We start from the raw sequence: 21283 nt of genomic DNA, 5'->3' as shown, positions 1-21283 counted from the left end.
TTATCCACACCTGAAGTGGATAAGCTTTACGAGGAGGTAAATTTTCTAAAATTTTAATTTTTTTAAATATTCATTTAATTTAACTTTAAATTTTTACTAACAAAATTTATTTTTTGTTTTTAAGGTTGTCCCTAAAAAAAAGGGACGGACGTTGGGGATTGGTTCCGTCAACGATGTTCCGAGAGCGACATCGTCTTATGTTCAGCGACGGGATGAGGAAGTCTCTCAGCTGCGTAGGGAGTCCGAAGAGCTGCGTAGAGAGTCTACTCAGCTGCGTATAGAGTCTACTCAGCTGCGATCTCGTATGGGTGGACTCGAGGGCTTCTTGGACGTTGTAGCGGCCACAAATCCGGAATGGGCGACTTTGTTGAGGACCATGCGACAACAAAATCCTATCCCAGGCCAGTCACCGACCGACGACTCACATGCCGAGGCGGATGTTCAGGCGAGGAGTGATGAATTCTACGAGGCGATTAATTAACGACCACCCTTAGTTTTTTTAATTTCGGTTCTTGTATTATGAATTCAAAACTTATTTATATATAAAATATTTTGGTTTTGATTTTTTTAGAATTTTAATTTTATTAATAATTTAAATAATTTAAATTATATTTATAATTATAATTTTTATATTTCTATAAAATAATGAAACGAAGTAAATTCGTAGCTAATTTTGCGGCTTCTTTACGTGGAAGCTTAACGTGGTTTTTACGAGGAAACATTTACATGGAAATAACGTGGAAATCTATCAAGGTTTTTACGTTTTCTTTACGTGGAAAGCTGTCAAGGTATTTACGTTAATTTTACGAGTATTTATTTACGTGGGTTTTACGAGGAAAGCTTTTCGTGGTATTTACGAGGAAACTTAACGACGTCCTTACGTGGAATCTTTACGTGGTCTTTACGACGAAATATCCTCCTTCGCTTTTACGACGAAATTATTTCCTCGCTAACTTACGACGAATTAGCGAGGATATATGCGTTACGACAAACGTATAACGACGAAACGGGTTTCCTCGCTAATTCGTCGTAACACTGCTTTTACGACGAAGTAACGAGGAAAACTGCCCTCGTAAAACTTGTGTTTTCTTGTAGTGATTTCATATTTTAATTGAGGCCTAAATTCTATTCACCCCTAACTATACTATTATATCTTTCTTAAATTTCAGGATGCTCTTGCGCTGAATGTAGCCGGAAGCTAGACAAATATTTTCAAGCTCTGCTTAGGTGGAGAAGAGAGATGTTCTGCTTAGGTGGAGAAGAAGAGGAAAATAAATCATTGGGCCAATGACATTAGATAACAAAAATGATTTTTAAAACTATACAACCGAGATAAAAAAAAAACTAATTAAGAGAGGGAGAGGGAAAAATAAGGATTGGTGCTGTATTACAAAGAAATCCACACAAATACAAACCAGCCGAATGAAACAATTACTATAAAAGTATAAAGAAATAAAGATACAAATTACTATGAAATAAAAATGCAAAGAAGCTTCCGTATGTGTGCGGGGGTGTACGACGCGTAGATCTAATATGGCAATTATATATTTAAATAGATTAATTATTTCTAATATCTAAAAAAAAAACAAAATGTACTCAGAATAAATACGGGGGTGTGCTCGTATGTGATATTTTCTCTTCTCCTTGCACTTCTCTGTTTTTGAGTTTCTCAATCTCATCTGCAGTCTCATTCAAAATAGCAACCTGATGTTGTCTTCTACAGGTGTCGCACGATAACATCTGCCCCAGTGAGATCATTGCTAATTCCCATAATCACTCCCCGATCACCCAACAGAACTTTTAAACAATCGAACTTCGTCCAAGAGTCAAACCAGAATGATGTTCTCCGACCGTTCTAGACTTCAACTCGATGGAATTTCCTCACTAGATCCCTTAAATTTAGTAGTTTTCTCCACACCCACAATCCATTGTTTGATTTTTCTCTGATCAAGCAATACGATCCCTTACAAATCAAGTATTAGTAATAATGACATTGCTATCTTTATTTAAATAAAAATATCATAAATAGCCAAAATATGAGATTATGATACATTGTAACAAATTAAATGAAAATAATGTATATAGTCAAATAAATATGAATTTCATAGCTTATATATATAAATATATTGTATCAAAATAGTGAATTGATATTCAAACACCAAACAATATTTTATTTTTGCAATTATCAGTAGAGAACTATGAGAAAAAGTAAACGTTGTCAAAAAATAAAAATTGTCAAAATGGAGTAAAAATAACTATCAAGTTACATTCTTAAGAGAAAATGGTGTTTAAAAAAAAGCTAGTGAGCTGGGTGAGACGGTCATATCTCTGTTATTGTGTTTTCACCTAGTGAACAAATCTATTCTTTTGGTCATCCAAAGCTGGAAACTATAACAAATCGACCAAAAACATTGACAATCCACCTCTCAGCCCACTCCTCAACATCAAACTTGATGAAATCCATCAAATATCTACAATTTGAATCTGAATAATCATCTTACTTAGGAAAATTTATTGTGTTATTCAAAAATATTATTAAGTTTGAGAAAATATAAAAGCCTTAATTTACACAGTGCTATTCATTTTTCAATATTTATGATTATAGTACCGGTCATAATTAATGTATATACTATATAAAATACATATTTCTCCATATTTAGAGTATATATACTCATAACATGGAAAATAAATGCAAATAATATGGTGTATACTTTGATGCAATAATCGATATCAAGTGTACGCATTACTCTGAAAAACCATTGGTTATGATGGTTCGACGGTTTGTAACACCTTCGGAATCACTGACTTCGTCGGCTCATCGCCTACATATATAACATTTGTTCCGTTTGTTATGTGGGCCGTTCATTTAAAACGTAGCCCACACAGCATGCAAACTCAGGCAGAAAACAACGTTAAATGATTAAAGTTTAGGATGCTTACTTGTCAACATGAGGGATGCCCTAGCTGAGGTGGCTTCCATAATACTATCAATAATATTTTTAAGATTCAAACGTCTTATTTTCACTTTTTAACATTCCATATCGTTTTCAACCTAAAAAATCGAACACACATTCACTTATTAGCTAGTAAATGATTTTGTTCGATAAAATTCAATACTCTATTTAACTAATTAATAATAATTATTATTTTTGTTCAAGTAAATTATAAACTTTATCTACTTATATAAATGAATTTTGAAATACGATGATGTGCACTTTTTCAATTATCGTTAGTCACTGTAAATATAAGGAGCCTATACATTGTATGATGTCTCTATTAGCATAAATATAAGAGCATGCAATACAAGCATATATACTTATCCTTAAATTTTCTTTTATAAAAAGTATAGGAGAATATAATAGTGTACTTTTAAGTTTAATATTTTCTTCTAATGTTAAAGCTTTTGAGGGTCAATTGGTACACATGTCTAGTTTCATACTTTGTCAAATATTATAATTTTTATAACATTTATACACTGTGATATATCTACTAGTTATAATGACGTTGTTATCTTTATAAAAAATATAAATATCATAATTAGTCAAATATAGTAGATTATGATACATATCACAAATTAAATGAAAATATTAGAGTCAAATATATAAGAATTTCATACCTTATTTTTGATGGAATGTAAAGAAAGTCAAATGTATCAAAATGGTAAATTGATATTCAAATATAAGACCTACAAAAATTGAATTAAAATTACTTTTAGATAACTTCAAACATTAACTGCTGGTATATGATATTTAGCTATAAATATACAAAGTCATCATCATACAAACACCATCCAATATTTTATTTTTCCAGTTATCAATATAGAGAAACAATGAGAAAGACCAAAGGTCGTCTAAAAACAAAAATGGTTAAAATAGAAAAAGAAAAAAATCTTCAAGTTACGTTTTGTAAAAGAAAAAATGGTCTTTTCAAAAAAGCTAATGAACTTTGCACACTTTGTAATGCTCGTGTTGCTATTATTCTGTTTTCACCTAGTGGAAAAATTTTCTCGTTTGGTCATACAAAGGTGGAAACTATAATAGATCGGTTCAAAAAAACTGACCATCCAGATAGCAACACACAAAGCAATATGCAACTTGGTGAAATCCATCAAAATTCTACAATTCGAGGTCTGAACAATCGTCTTACTGAGGTAAGTTTTTTGTATTATTATTCAGAAATATTGTTATGTTTGAGAAAATTATAAAAGCCATAATCTACGCAGTTATATATATTTTTTAATATTTATTCTTATTAGCTGTCATAAATAACGTATATACTGTATAAAATACATATTTCTCCATATTTAGAGTTGATATACTCATAATATGGAAAATAAATGCTAATAATATGATGTATAATTTGATGCCCTAAGCGATATTCTTGTTGACATATTTCTGCAGTATTAATTTTTAGTGTAGGTATATATGTTTATGTTCATTGAAAAATAATTTGAGATATTACCAACTAGGGTGTTACAAAAAAGAAACTAAATAAGTTTTTATATATGCAGGTGATGAAGAACGTAGAATCTGAGCAAAAAACAAATGAAGAGTTGAAGAAACTAAGAAAAAAATCCAAATTACCTGAGATTTGGTTGAAAGAATCCATTGGAGGACTTGACTTAGGTCAAGCCAAAGAATTCAAAGGTAAACTTGAAAACTTGAAGAAACAAGTGATATATGAAGCTTTCAAAAGCTTCCAAGCAACACCATTTCCTCAGCCTGGCTTTTATGGGGGAAGCTCTAGTAATGCTCCTTTTGGGGTTGATGGTAACGTGAATGTTTTCGACAACCATAACATGGTTCTCTCCAATCATCCTTCACCATTTGTCCCCGGATTCAACCATAACATGGCTCTCCCCAGTCATCCTAATCCGAATGAATCTGGAAATAAACATCCTCATGATGGACATCCTCCTCAGCCTAGATCAGATTAATATTAATCATCTCTAATAAGATACAGTTGAAGTCTTTAGACAAAAGCATGTTCTATTTTATCCTCATCTCTCCTATGTATGTTGTGTTTTTCTTCTTTAGCAGAATTCCTTATTTCTTCTTGGTATGTTGTTGTGTGTGTTTTTAATACAATGTTGTTATTTTTTTCCTTTCTTTTGCTTACTCAGAATTATGTTGTTATCCTCATCTTTATATAAATATAAATATATATATATATATGTATATTTAAGAATATGTTGTAGTATTTTCTTTCAAAAAGCAGTTTAATAAAAACATAGAATTATAAACTTATCTTATAGAAAACTTCAAGCCATAACTTGGTTTTCCCTCAACACGACTACACTACAAGAAAACAGCGGTATTCTGACGGACGTTCCGACGGAAAATGAATTCCTCGGAATATACCGAGGAATTTCCGAGGCAATTCCGAGGAAACACAAAATTTGGCTTCCTCGGAATTTCCTCGGAATATACCGACGGAATTCCGAGGAAAATTCAGTTCGTCGGAATATTCCGACGGAATACCAAGGAAAATTCAGTTCGTCGGAATATTCCGACGGAATACCGAGGAAAATAGTATTCCTAGGAAAAAACCGATGAATTCCGAGGAAATATTATAGACGTTAGAGAACCGTTGGGGGGATTTTAAAAATTCCGAGGAAATTCCGAGGGCAGAAAGGTTTTCCTCGGAATTTCCTCGGAATAGATCTTGTCGATTTAGGGATTTGATTATACATTCCTTTTCCTCGGAATTTCCTCGGAATTTTCCGAGGAAATTCCGACGACGATAGAGTTTTCCTCGGAATTCCCTCGGAAAATTCCGAGGAAATTCCGAGGAACTTGGGGTTTTAAACCGAAAACAACGTTTTACGGATTGAATAACACGTATATAACCTTCATTAAGTGTCTTAACCAGATTATGAAGTCAAACTTTGGTGTTTTACCCAATAACAAACACTTTTACGATTGCATGAACGAAAACCACACAACATAAGAGAAACACTTATACACTTTAACAAACGGTAAAGAGAATACTTACAATTATTTTTGAAATTTTGTTATTTCATGGTTTATGATCATCTATACAAAGAATCCTCAATGGTATGCATTATAATTGTATAAGAAATGAAATACGGCGAAAATAATCGATGTTTTGAAACCCCAAACCCTGGTTCCTCGGAATTTCCTCGGTAAATTCCGAGGAAATTCCGAGGAAACCTGGTTCCTCGGAATATTTTCATTTAACCGGGTAAACCAAGCCGCCAAATATTTCGCGAAAATTGAATTAATGATTTCCGAGGAAATTCCGACGGATATAGTAAATATTTCCGAGGAAATTCCGACGGATAATTTCCGTCGGACCCCTCATTTTATTAGGTCGAGCCCGACCTTCTTCCCCATTTCTCTCCGCCGCAATCTCTCTTTCTCCTGCGATTTCGTCGACTCCTCTCTTCTCCCTTGCGATTTGCGGCGCTTTCTCTCTTCTCCCTCGCGATTTCCACCCTAATCCTCATGTATGAACCCTATCCCACTCTTTTAGGTTAGATTTGTATGGTTTTTAAGTAGATTTGATGATTTTGGAATGAGATTTATAGATTTTGTTAGGGTGAATGGTAGATTTATAGATTTTGTTAGGGTGAATGGTAGATTTGATTTGTATCACTTGATTTGAATTTTTTTTTTTAGTTTTTATTAATTTTGTGGTTATAAAAATCGAATTTGTAATTATATATATATATTGAAAACGTTTTTTGTATATAAAATCTATTTTTTGCATTTTAAATTCATTTATATATTTATTAAACATTTTTAAAATCTATAAAACTTTTTAAGATTAAAAATCATATATATAATATTTAAAATCATTTTTTTGTGGTTATAAAACGTTTTATGTATTTTATATAAAAAATATAAATTTCTATATTTATTAAACATTTTTAATATTATGAAAACTATTTTTTGTAATTATTTAACATTTTAAATATTTTTAAAACTATTTTTTGTAATTATTAACCGTTTTTGTGATTTATTTAAACTATTTTTTTAATTTTTATACTATTTTATATTTATTAAAACTAATTTTGTATTTATAAAACATTTTTTTTATTATAAACACTATTTTATTATTTTTTGTATTTATAAAAACTATTTTGTATTTATAAAAAGATGATTTCATATTTATAAAAATATTTATATTTATTAAAACTAATTTTGTATTTATAAAACATTTTTTTGATTTATAAACACTATTTTATTATTTTTTGTATTTATAAAAACTATTTTGTATTTATAAAAAGATGATTTCATATTTATAAAAATATTTATATTTATTATAACTAATTTTGTATTTATAAAACATTTTTTTATTTATAAAAACTATTTTAGTTTTTTTTGTATTTATAAAAACTATTTTGTATTTATAAAAAGATGATTTCATATTTATAAAAATATTTATATTTATTATAACTAATTTTGTATTTATAAAACATTTTTTTTATTTATAAAAACTATTTTATTTTTTTGTATTTTAAATATATTTTCTATTTCAATTTTAATTTTATATTTTCGAATTTCAATTTAAAAAAATAAATTTATATTTTTTTTTTTAATTTTGGAAATATTCCGAGGAAGTGTATCCCTCGGGATATTCCGACGACATCTTCCTCGGAATATTCCGAGGAAATTCCGACGAACATGTGGTCCTCGGAATTTCCTCGGAAATTCGTTTCCTCGGAATTCCGTCGGAAATTTCCGAGGAATTTCCGAGGAAAAATGAAATTCCGAGGAGTTATTTCCGAGGACTTTTTTCGTCGGTATGTCGTCGGAATAGCGTTATTCCGACGACATACCGACGATATTTTCCCTCAGTATGTCGCTGTTTTCTTGTAGTGCTATTACTTGAGAAAAGGAGAATTAACAACATTAATGCTTTCGACAACCATAACATGGTTCTCCCCAATCATCCTTTACCAGTTGGAAACTATAGTCGTGTTGAGGAATTTGTCCCTGGATTCAACCATAACATGGTTCTCACCAGTCATCATAATACGAATGAATCTGGAAATGAACATCCTCATGATGGCCATTCTTGTTGATGCAGGTGATGAACAACCTAGAATCTGAGCAAAAAATGAGTGAATAGTTGACAAAACTAAGAAAAGAATTCAAAATACCTGAGATTTGGTTGAAAGAATCCATTGAAGGAAAGTCAAGCCAAAGAATTCAAAGGTAAATTTGAAAATTTGAAGAAACAAGTGATATATGAAGCTTTCAAAAACTTCCTAGCAACACCATTTCCTCATCCTGGCTTTTATGGGGGAAGCTCTAGTAATACTCCTTTTGGGGTTGATGGTGGTATTAATATCGACCCTAATTTGAACCCCTTTGAGCAAAGGAGAATGGTTAACGTGAATGCTTTTGGCAACCATAACATGGTTCTCCCTGATCATCCTTCATCATTTGGAAACTATAGTCGCATTGAGGGATTTGTCTCCGGATTCAACCATAACATGGCTCTCCCCAGTCATCCTAATCCGAAGTAATCAGGAAATGAACATCCTAATGATGACCATCCTCCTCAGCCTAGATCCGACTAATATTAAATATTTCTAATGTGATGCAGTTGAAGTTTTTAGACAAAATCATGTTCTAGTTTATCCACATCTCTGTTGTGTTTACCTTCTTTACCAGAACTCCTCATTTCTTCTTGTTATGTTGTTGTGTTTTTCTAAATCCAATGTTGTAGTTTTTATTTTTCCTTTCTTTTGCTTATTCAGAATTATATTGTTGTTATCCTCATTTTTATCTAATTTATTTTTAAAAGAATGATGTTGTAGCATTTAAAAAAAAAGGAAATTTAATAAAAACATATAATATAAATTTATTTTACTGAAAACTTCAAGCCATGCACATCAATAGCAAACTGAAAACCTCAATCCAACCAAACTCTTACGGTCCACACATCCCATAAACTCACAAACTCTCTAAGAGTAAAACGATTGAAGTACACGAAGACCAGAAATAACACAAACAAACAAAGAGAAAGACAAAGATCAAGGTGAAATATTTAATTTATGCCTTTTGTAAGCAAAACACAGTTGAAAGCAAAAAGGTAAAACCGCTTCTTTCTGGTTTGTTAATCAAACTCTAGTTACAGTTGGAGAAGAATCAGGCTGGCTCACAGAAGATGACTTTGATGCTTCCATCATGAGAGCTGCTAAACAACTCTTGCTATCACCATTCGCATTCTCAACTTCCTCTTTCGTATATAAATGTATCTTCAACACCACGTTGCAGAATTCACTGTCCATACAGCACAAATAAATCATTTTCAAGTTAGCAGCTAACAGGTCTTGACTGAGCTTTAAAGATAAGGGCAGACTTACTGCCATGGATCATTGCCAAAGACCATCATATCGTCCTCACTATCGGTGTACAAGAACCTCCATCCTTTTTCAGGGTCCCTGAGAAGCCCTTCCATGTTAAACAAACGTTCAAGCTCTGTAAGGAGATCATTGTATCCGTTTAGTGGGATAGATCAACAGCTCTCCGCACAAGGCTTCCTTTCTTATGAAACTTTTGAACACAAGAAACTATAAGAAGAGATATCAAGAAATGCAGCTCCAAGACACCAAAGATATGATAAAGAATAGGTTTTACTTCTGTGCAAATCCTTTTGCTCAGGTTAGATGCAGGTGTCTCCACATGTAAGGAGAATCCAAGAAGTCTACAGCCTCTTGTTGAAGCATTCATATTAAGGTCGCCGCCACCTTTCTGTTTTCCCTTCATTTTGTGCATCAAAGTTTACTGCACGAGAAGGTTTGTCTCCCGCATTGTAAGGATTCTGATATGGAATATGCATACTCCTTATTCCTTGTGACGCTGGTGGATAGAAACTTGACTTGTATACGCAAATGGACAGGTGTATCCAAGATTAGAGTTTTCTGAAGCAGCAGTTAGACTGAAACCAGCAAGTTGAGGGAATGAACGAAGGGAGCAAATTTCTTGACCTTGCAAGACCCTTGGAAACCTATCCATGTCTATAACACGTGAACAGGCTGGGTCCAGGAGAATATAATCTACAAACTCACCACTTTCCTTCACTCTACTCGATAAAAGAACTGGATTTGCATGGGGCTGCATGGCAAAATCCAGTATCAGATAAGGAAGAAGTCTATGTACATCAGCATCAGATAAACTAAAAGACCAAATAAGAGGTAATGTCAACATACACTAATCCATAGTATATTTCATATTTTAATTGAGGCCTAAAATATTTTCACCCCTAACTATACTATTATATCTTTCTAAAATTTCAGGATGCTCTTGCGCTGAATGTAGCCGGAAGCTAGACAAATATTTTCAAGCTCTGCTTAGGTGGAGAGGAGAGATGTTCTGCTTAGGTGGAGAAGAAGAGGAAAAGAAATCATTGGGCCAATGACATTAGATAACAAAAATGATTTTTAAAACTATACAACCGAGATAAAAAAAAAAACTAATTAAGAGAGGGAGAGGGGAAAATAAGGATTGGTGCTGTATTACAAAGAAATCCACACAAATACAAACCAGCCGAATGAAACAATTACTATAAAAGTATAAAGAAATAAAGATACAAATTACTATGAAATAAAAATGCAAAGAAGCTTCCGTATGTGTGCGGGGGTGTACGACACGTAGATCTAATATGGCAATTATATATTTAAATAGATTAATTATTTCTAATATCTAAAAAAAACAAAATGTACTCAGAATAAATACGGGGGTGTGCTCGTATGTGATATTTTCTCTTCTCCTTGCACTTCTCTGTTTTTGAGTTTCTCAATCTCATCTGCAATCTCATTCAAAATAGAAACCTGATGTTGTCTTCTACGGTGTCGCACGATAACATCTGCCCCAGTGAGATCATTGCTAATTCCCATAATCCCTCCCCGATCACCCAACAGAACTTTTAAACAATCGAACTTCGTCCAAGAGTCAAACCAGAATGATGTTCTCCGACCGTTCTGGACTTCAACTCGATGGAATTTCCTCACTAGATCCCTTGACTTTAGTAGTTTTCTCCACACCTACAGTCCATTTTTTGATTTTTCTCTGATCGAGCAATACGATCCCTTACAAATCAAGTATTAGTAATAATGACATTGCTATCTTTATTTAAATAAAAATATCATAAATAACCAAAATATGAGATTATGATACATTGTAACAAATTAAATGAAAATAATATATATAGTCAAATAAATATGAATTTCATAGCTTATATATATAAAGATATTGTATCAAAATAGTGAATTGATATTCAAACACCAAACAATATTTTATTTTTGCAAAAATTAAAGGTTGTCAAAAAATAAAAATTGTCCAAATGGAGTAAAAATAACTATCAAGTTACATTCTTAAGAGAAAATGGTGTTTTAAAAAAAGCTAGTGAGCTGGGTGAGACGGTCATATCTCTGTTATTGTGTTTTCACCTAGTGAACAAATCTATTCTTTTGGTCATCGAAAGCTGGAAACTATAACAAATCGACCGAAAACATTGACAATCCACCTCTCAGCCCACTCCTCAACATCAAACTTGATGAAATCCATCAAATATCTACAATTTGAAATCTGAATAATCATCTTACTTAGGAAAATTTATTGTGTTATTCAAAAATATTATTAAGTTTGAGAAAATATAAAAGCCTTAATTTACACAGTGCTATTCATTTTTCAATATTTATGATTATAATACCTGTCATAATTAATGTATATACTATATAAAATACATATTTCTCCATATTTAGAGTATATATACTCATAACATGGAAAATAAATGCTAATAATATGGTGTATACTTTGATGCAATAATTGATATTTTTTTGTTGACTTGTGTTGAGTTATTTTAAACACTCTCAGTATAGTTATTTTTTGTTGACTTTGTTTAGTATATTCAGCTAATTTGCTCTATTTAAAAATAATATGAGATAACCAACTATGCTTTTACACACAAAAAATCAAATAAATAAGAGTTTTTATATTTGCAGATGATAAACCAACTAGAATCAGAGAAAAACAACCATCATATCGTTCTCACTATCGGTGTACAAAGATCCTCCACCCTTTTTAGTGTTCTCGGAGAAGTCCTTCCATATTGAACATGCATTCTATCTCGGAGAGGAGATCATTTTATAGTTGGAATAGGTCAATAGCTCTACCCATCAGGCTTCCTTGCTTGTGAACCTTTTGAACACAAGAAATCATAAGACGAGACGTCAAGAGATGCAGCTCCAAGAAACAAAATATATGATATATTTTCAAAATAGCCCAAATATAATAACATATAATACATAGCATATATATATATATCCCCATAAGAAAAGTATTGGAGAATATAATATTGTATGCGCGTACTATATGATAAAGAAGTGTACATCGAATGCTTCTTCCTTTTTTGATCGAAGTGTACATCGATGCTTCAAGAACTTAAATATGTTTAGAAAAGACAATATCATAAATCAAGCATAAGGGCATCAGCATCAATGAACCTTAAGGGAGGTTCATAACTTTAATTTTTTATTATTTTTTTTTTAACTTTTCTGTTTGATTTCTTTTAAAAAAAAAAAAAAAATTAAGCGGACCAATCACGGGCCGCCACATGGCGTGAGGCCCGTGATACTCCCAGTGACCCTGCAAGAGCTAAGTTCACCAAAAATAAAATATTTTAATATTTTTTTTTTGGGAAAATGTGTGAACTTCTGCATTGAACCTTCAATGCAGATGCTCTAACAGTGCTGATCAGACTGATCAAGCAGTGAAAACCAAAAATCTTCACTGCTTGATCAGTCTGATCAGCACTGTTATGCTTGATTTATGATATTGTATTTTCTAAACAATTTTAAGTTCTTGAAGCTATAGGTATGCTGAGGGATTTATTCCATGCTACAATTACATTCCAGAGCCTCATCCAAATGAAAACCAAAATCCGACTTCCAAAGAAGAAAATGAATATGGAAATGAACATCATCATGATGGCCGGGATTGGTACACATGCCTCAATACAAAGTTCTGTTGCATAATTTAAGTTATTCCAAAATATTATTAAGTTTGAGAAAATATAAAGGCTTAATTTACACAGTTGTATTCATTTTTCAATATTTATGATTATATTAGTTGTCATAATTAATTAATGTATATAATATATAAAATACATATTTCTCCATGTTTAGAGTAGATATACTCATAAATTGGCAAAATAAATGCTAATAATATGGTGTACACTTTGATGCAATAATTGATATTCTTGTCTATTTGTGTTGAATAATTTGAGGTATTACCAACTAGGGTTTTACACACACAAAAAAAATTAAAATAAGAGTTTTTATATTTGCAAATGATAAACCAACTAGAATCAGAGCAAAAATGAATGAAGAATTGAAGAAAATAAGGAAACAAAATATAAAATGTCTGAGAATTGGTTAAAAGAATCCATTGGGAACTTAGGTCAAGCCAAAGAATTCAAAGGTAAACATGAAAATTTGAGAAAACAAGTGACACACGAAGCTTTCAAAAGCTTTCAAACATGCTTTCTCATCCAAGCTTCTATGTGGGAAGCTCTAGTAATGCTCGTATTGGGGTTAATGGTGGTATTAATATCAAAGAAGAATAGTGGACATGAATGTGTTCTACAACCATAACATGGCTCTCCCTAATCATCCATTACCATTTGGAAACTAAAGTCATGCGGAGGGATTTGTTCCACATACAATTACATTCTAGAGCCTAATCCAAATGAAAACCAAAATTCAAGTTCCCAAGAAGAAAACGAATATGGAAATGAACATCATGATGGCCATCCTCCTCACCCTAGATCTGATTAAATATTAATCATTTCTGATGTGATACAAGTGAAGTCTTTAGACAATATCCTGTTTTAAGTTATCTTCATCTCTTCTAAGTATTATTATTATGTGTTTATCATCTTTTGCAGATTTCCTCATTTCTTCTTTGTTATGTTGATGTGTTTTTTTTTCTTTTGTTTATTTAGAATTATGTTATGATAATATTTTTGCTCAATTTACTCTGTAGTGTTTTTCTTCTTCTTTTAAGAATGATGTTGTAACATTTTCTATTATATAAATAGATTTTAATATAAGACTGTGTTCACTTATTCGATTATTTGCTGTCATTATAGGGATAAGGAGCCATTTATAAACGTTTATATTTCTATTAGAAAAAATATAATAAAATATAATACATAGCAAACATACAGATCCTTAATATTATTTTATAAAAAAGATTATCGGAGAATATAATCGCCAACTTTTTAGTTTAATATATTTTTTAAAAAATGCTAAAGCTTTTTTTCAATTAGTACACATGTCTGGTCTCATATTTTGTGAAGTATTATAATTTTTCTTACTAACATTTATACACTTTGATATATTTATTAGTTATGATGACATAGAATATTGTTATGCAAATATAAATTGGGGGAGATCTGTGTTTTGCACGGGATATGAAAATGTGTTAATGTATATGTTAGGAAGTGTTGTTATCTGACATAGACTTCATATGTATTTTCCAAATGTTGAAGATGAGTATATTTCAGTAATTAGATGGGGTGATTTGAAGTGTTTATAGGTGCAGTTTTTTTGTGGATGTTGTAATGGTGGTTTATTTGGACCTGAGGCCGCATATATATGTGAAGAATGTAACTATACACTGTATGATGTCTCTATTAAACACTGTAAATATAAGGAGCCTATACACTGTATGATGTCTCTATTAGCATAAATATAAGAGCATGCAATACAAGCATATATACTTATCCTTAAATTTTCTTTTATAAAAAAGTATAGGAGAATATAATAGTGTACTTTTAAGTTTAATATTTTCTTCTAATGTTAAAGCTTTTGAGGGTCAATTGATACACATGTCTAGTTTCATAATTTGTCAAGTATTATAATTTTTATAACATTTATACACTGTGATATATCTACTAGTTATAATGACGTTGTTATATGTATAAAAAATATAAATATCATAAATAGTCAAATATAGCAGATTATGATACATATCACAAATTAAATGAAAATATTAGAGTCAAATATATATATGAATTTCATACCTTATTTTGATGGAATATAAAGAAATTCAAATGTATCAAAATGGTAAATTGATATTCAAATATAAGACCTACAAAAATTGAATTAAAATTACTTTTAGATAACTACAAACATTAACTGCCGGTATATGATATTTAGCTATAAATATACAAAGTCATCATCATACAAACACCATCCAATATTTTATTTTTCCAGTTATCAATATAGAGAAACAATGAGAAAGACCAAAGGTCGTCAAAAAACAAAAATGGTTAAAATAGAGAAAGAAAAAAATCTTCAAGTTACGTTTTGTAAAAGAAAAAATGGTCTTTTCAAAAAAGCTAATGAGCTTTGCACACTTTGTAATGCTCGTGTTGCTATTATTCTGTTTTCACCTAGTGGAAAAATTTTCTCGTTTGGTCATACAAAGGTGGAAACTATAATAGATCGGTTCGAAAAAACTGACCATCCAGATAGCAACACACAACGCAATATGCAACTTGGTGAAATCCATCAAAATTCTACAATTCGAGGTCTGAACAATCGTCTTACTGAGGTAATTTTTTGTATTATTATTCAGAAATATTGTTATGTTTGAGAAAATTATAAAAGCCATAATCTACGCAGTTATATTTCGTTTTCAATATTTATTCTTATATTAGCTGTCATAAATAACGTATATACTGTATAAAATACATATTTCTCCATATTTAGAGTTGATGTACTCATAATATGGAAAATAAATGCTAATAATATGATGTAGAATTTGATGCCCTAAGCGATATTCTTGTTGACATATTTCTGCAGTATTAATTTTTAGTGTTGGTATATATGTTTATGTTCTTTGAAAAATAATTTGAGATATTACCAACTAGGGTGTTACAAAAAAGAAACTAAATAAGTTTTTATATATGCAGGTAATGAAGAACCTAGAATCTGAGCAAAAAACAAGTGAAGAGTTGAAGAAACTAAGAAAAAAATCCAAATTACCTGAGATTTGGTTGAAAGAATCCATTGGAGGACTTGACTTAGGTCAAGCCAAAGAATTCAAAGGTAAACTTGAAAATTTGAAGAAACAAGTGATATATGAAGCTTTCAAAATCTTCCTAGCAACACCATTTCCTCATCCTGGCTATTATGGGGGAAGCTCAAGTAATGCTCCTTTTGGGGTTGATTGTAACGTAAATGCTTTTGACAACCATAACATGGTTCTCCCCAATCATCCTTCACCATTTGTCCCCGGATTCAACCGTAACATGGCTCTCTCCAGTCATCCTAACCCGAATGAATCTGGAAATGAACATCCTCATGATGGCCATCCTCCTCAGCCTAGATCAGATTAATATTAATCATCTCTAATATGATGCAGTTGAAGTCTTTAGACAAAAGCATGTTCTATTTTATCCTCATCTCTCATATGTATGTTGTGTTTTCTTCTTTAGCAGAATTCCTTATTTCTTCTTGTTATGTTGTTGTGTGTGTTTTTAATACAATGTTGTTGTTTTTTTTCCTTTCTTTAGCTTACTCAGAATTATGTTGTTATCCTCATCTTCATATAAAAAATATATATTTAAGAATATGCTGTAGTATTTTCTTTCAAAAAGCAGTTTAATAAAAACATAGAATTATAAACTTATCTTATAGAAAACTTCAAGCCATAACTTGGTTCTCCCTCAACACGACTTTTACTTGAGCAAAGGAGAATGGTTAACATGAATGCTCTTGACAACCATAACATAGTTATCCCCAATCATCCTTTACCAGTTGGAAACTATAGTCGTGTTGAGAAATTTGTCCCTGGATTCAACCATAACATGGTTCTCCCCAGTCATCATAATACGAATGAATCTGGCTCAAATTTTGTTTAACATATGTTCAATAACTGATTTCAAATAATAAGTATTTAACAATTTATTTCATCTAAATTTTGAAATTACAAAATTTTGTACCAAATATTATATAGAAGCGTATTTATAAAACTAATTAATGAAATATATTTATATATGTTAGTTACCTTTGAAATACAAATTTGCATTTTATCAAGTAATATATGGCTATACAAGCATTTATCTGTAGACAACAAATCGTTTCACTATATGTCACTTATCAACATATTGGATTGTTGTTACGGATAAAATCGGATAAGATCGATCATCACATTAATAACAAAAACCCCAAACATGCAAATCATCTAAGCTAATATTTTAAATTATACAATAATTTCATTTATTAGTTATTAAATTACTATAAAATAAACATAATCTGCGTTTTAACGCGGATCAAAATTTAGTATGTTATAAAATACTGTATGTGCTCTATTAAGATATATATATATATACTATTTTCCTAACAATATTACACTTCCAACAAATTTCTGCAATCTTAGACTTTTGGTTTCTTTAGTTATAGTGGTCAACTTTAATTTATTTAATCTGATCTTATGGATTTACCTTACTTTTCGACACCGAATGCTTCCCCAGCCATAAGTTTTGTTGGTCAATTTTGTGTCTATATTTAGCTATCACCTTAAGATATTGTTTATGACAAATAGAAACTATAAATACTACACCTTTGAGTCTTTAGCGTCTTTAGATCTGAAAATGAACCACCTCATTATATCTGTATTAGTTATTGCTATGTGTTTAGGTTTGAATGAAAGTAAATCTGGATGCTTTCCAAACACTGTAGAGTTTAAAAATCAACTTGGACCTGGCAGTGTACTCAAAGTCAACTGCACGTCCAACACAAATGAAAATAAAGGTATCCGTGATGTCAAATTCAATGAAAAATACCAAATTTCATTTAACGAGGCAGGGAAAGAGAGAATAGTATGGCGTTGTCATTTGAGGCAGGGTAAGAAAATGGAGCATTTTCAAGAGGTATGGAGTCTTTATGTAACAGCGCGTTCAAAATGTGGTCAGATGCGCTCATACACTGCTAAACTTGATGGGATTTACTTAGTGACAAATAATCAACCCATCAATCCAAAACTTCCTTGGAAGTAATGTGTTTTTTTTTTCTTTTCTTTTCTTAAGAACTAATCATTAAAATATACAATGTATAATAAAACTAGATTAAGACATGCGCCTTGCGCGGACTGAACACTATATATATATAAATTATTTTATATATTATATGTTTTTACATATTATAAAATAATAAATATATATTGAATCATTAAAATTCATTAATTATCACATATATAATTAAATTGGTGCGAACATATAAATCTATTTTATTAATTCAAACAATTTTTTTTTCTATTTGATAAGATATATAATTAAATTTAAATGATATTAACATACATAGTATATTTTTAATATTGATGTCTATTAAATGATGTTTTCTACTCATATTTTGTTTGATCATTTGTATCTTTTATAACAATATTTTTAAATTATTGATAACAAAAGTTTCATTGTGGGATTAATAGTTTTAGTAATTTTAAAGTTGTCAATGTTTATTCAAAGCTTTTATAAAAAAAAGTTGTTCAAAGTAAATTTTGAAATTAAAATATTTATATATTTTATATGGTATATAGTTAGTTTAATTTAAAACGATATATATATATATATATTAATTCTTAATAATTAATTAAATTAGAATTTTTAGTTATATGATTTTGTAATCATTTATATTTTGTCATAACGAAAATTTTAAAATGGATCACAAAATTTAAATGTGAGACTTTTAACAGTTTTAGTAAACTATAGTCGTTTTTAAAATTCACAATATAACATATACAGAAAAATATAAATTTTATTGTATGGTTAATGTGGTTGTCTAATTTATTTTAATAATTTAAAAGTAAACAAATATGATAGAAAATACACTATTTTTTATAAATATTTATTAATCAAAATCATTAATTGTTATATATATACTTTAGTCACATTAGGTAATTTCGTAGTTTTTATTTCAGGAAATAACAAAGAATATTAATAATGAATTTATGGTTAGTTTAATAAAAAAATTATTATATAATTAGGTGGACCAACCTACTCTTCTAATGATTCTAAGAATCATCCTAATGATGACATATGACTACAAAAAAAGTTGTAATGTTTATCAATTAATATATAGGGAATATGAGTTTACATGTACTCATAATTATAAATCTTATAAATTACATCGCTTTAATTTTGTTTTCCAGAAGTATAATAATTATAACGCTTATAGACAGTGGCATTTTTCCAATGATAATAGTATTAGTGTTAATTAAAATTCTAATGGTACAAAAATCTTAGATTAAGTTATAGGGAGACAAACCCAAGTTCTAATTGTACCATTTTTCCAATTTTCTTTAAAAGTTATCGATCATGTTTAATTTAGTTTTTAAAAATAAAGTCAAAAAGAAAAAAATGGATGTAATAGCCTTGTTTTGTAAAACACAATTTTGTAAGCTATAGACAACAATATAATTTTTGTCAGCAGAGTTTTTTTTTCGTTTAATTCTTACAGCTACATTAGATACATATAAATAAGAAAACAATTATAGACAAAATTCTACAATAAATGTTTTACAGCTACAACCCAACTATATCCAAAGGTATATTCTCTTCGAATACAAAACCAAAATTCACTCACACAAAAATGAAAAAGAAAAACAGTTCGAAATCATATTGCAAATTCCATGATATTCAACATGGAAATAACATTCTCAAAATCATCACATGGAAGAAATCACTTGGTGCGAAGATAGTGATTCCATTGTCGTAGTTGTTGAGCTGAGCGTAAAGAGGAGGAGGTCTATGTGTGTTGCATGGATATATATTTACTGTTGTCATGTTCGTCTGCCATCATACTTAGTTAAGTCATTCACCTCGAGCGCCTCAGATGACTCCTGGGATCTCGTCACCCCCCCCCCGCGCTATCACGAGTGTTTCTCTCTCTCAATCGCAACTCTTCTCACAAATCTCATGATGAGATAGTAATCATGTTAACGTTGGTCAACGATGATATGATCCTGACCAGCATCAAAGTCCAAGGTATGAAAGCATCATATGAAGCAGCTAAGCCATTGATCATGGTTTGGTTTAATGGTCATTTCAAAGGCTAATTGGATTGATCTATGAAGTTTTGGACCGAAAAAAAGCTACTGAATTTGGGGTACCACATGGAAGCCTTTTAAATGCGGTTTGTGCTTTTGTGTAAGCCAGGGAAAGGGCCCAAGAAATTAGATATCAGTGCCAGCCCATTTTCACAAAGTTACAAATTCATTAGGAGTCTAAAACAAGAGGTTTATTTGTTTGCCAAGAGGATGGACGAAAATCAGATATTGGATTGCATGGAAAGCTTCTCTCTCTTGCATGCAAATAAGCACTTAAAGTCTTTTATATTTACTAAGTATTTCTACCATTTCTCATGCTGTTCATGCAAGTGTTTTTCTTTTCCTTACTTTATTTTCTACATTTCCCTATGTTGATCATGCATAGCTAGTTGTTTTCTACTTAAGCTCTTGTATGTTTGATTTCAAATAATTCAACCCTTTTAATAAAAATAATCTTCTTTAAACTTGTTGAATCCTTTCTGATTGTTGGTATGTGATATCCTTCAATCAAACTTGCTCTAATCTAGTGTGTCACATCTAGAGGCGACCATTATAGTGTAGTATCAAGAGAATTTCTGCGCCTCTTGTGTCACCTTTCGATCCACATCCCTTAATTGTTTGTAGCTTTCTAGCTCAATCGGTGCAAGGTTTATCCATTACCAATTTCAGAGTGTTGATCTTTGGGAGGATCTCATCAAACGAACCGGACCTGGTTTGCAGTATCTCATTGTTCTTTTAGTTATTTGTTTTAATGAGTTTTGTTGTTAATCATGGAGATTGATTCTTCCTAATGTTTAGAAACTTAATCATCCCACTTTTCCCATTTCATCGTTGTATAGGGATCATGATCCCACAATTGCTTCTTGTAACTTTTATCTATTTAAATCAATGAAAAAAATAAAAAAGAGGTAGTCTTAACTACCCAAAGAAAAGTGTGTTCTTAGTTTGTTCTTGACAAATTATTTCTGATTTGAAGATGGACCTTATTTGGTATCAAATCACATGTTTCTAGATCAACAATAAATAAGCCTATAACTGGGACCTATAATCACAGAGCAATGTTCATCGTTTCTGGAGGCATGCAATCATTGATGGAAATGAAGGAGATATGCAAGTGAGAGAATGCAGGATGATGTTTGTGTGGTGAGAGCAGAGAAACAAGGAAGAAGATGATGATGTGGCTTGTGGGTTTG

General features: G+C 30.7%; 1 protein-coding gene and 2 long non-coding RNA genes across 3 annotated transcripts; 2 read left to right on the top strand and 1 right to left on the bottom strand.

Annotated features, from left to right (window-relative positions):
• The first annotated feature begins 1042 nt into the window (after positions 1–1042).
• Positions 1043–5264, top strand: LOC117132169. The gene is made up of 2 exons (XR_004455693.1): positions 1043–4150; positions 4511–5264. It is a non-coding gene; the product is annotated as an uncharacterized LOC117132169 (long non-coding RNA).
• Positions 5265–8566: 3302 nt separating this feature from the next.
• On the bottom strand, positions 8567–15555 carry LOC117132117. The gene is made up of 2 exons (XR_004455615.1): positions 9615–15555; positions 8567–9521 (listed from the first exon to the last, which is right to left on the bottom strand). It is a non-coding gene; the product is annotated as an uncharacterized LOC117132117 (long non-coding RNA).
• Positions 15556–15960: 405 nt separating this feature from the next.
• LOC117125687 (agamous-like MADS-box protein AGL62) lies at positions 15961–16383 on the top strand. The gene has a single exon (XM_033284215.1). The coding sequence runs from the start codon at positions 15961–15963 to the stop codon at positions 16381–16383; it is 423 nt and encodes a 140-aa protein (XP_033140106.1).
• The last annotated feature ends 4900 nt before the right edge of the window (positions 16384–21283 follow it).

This window comes from Brassica rapa, chromosome A02 (assembly GCF_000309985.2).
Source record: "Brassica rapa cultivar Chiifu-401-42 chromosome A02, CAAS_Brap_v3.01, whole genome shotgun sequence".
Classification (NCBI taxonomy): Eukaryota; Viridiplantae; Streptophyta; class Magnoliopsida; order Brassicales; family Brassicaceae; genus Brassica; species Brassica rapa.
This window is presented reverse-complemented; position numbering and strand designations above follow the sequence as displayed.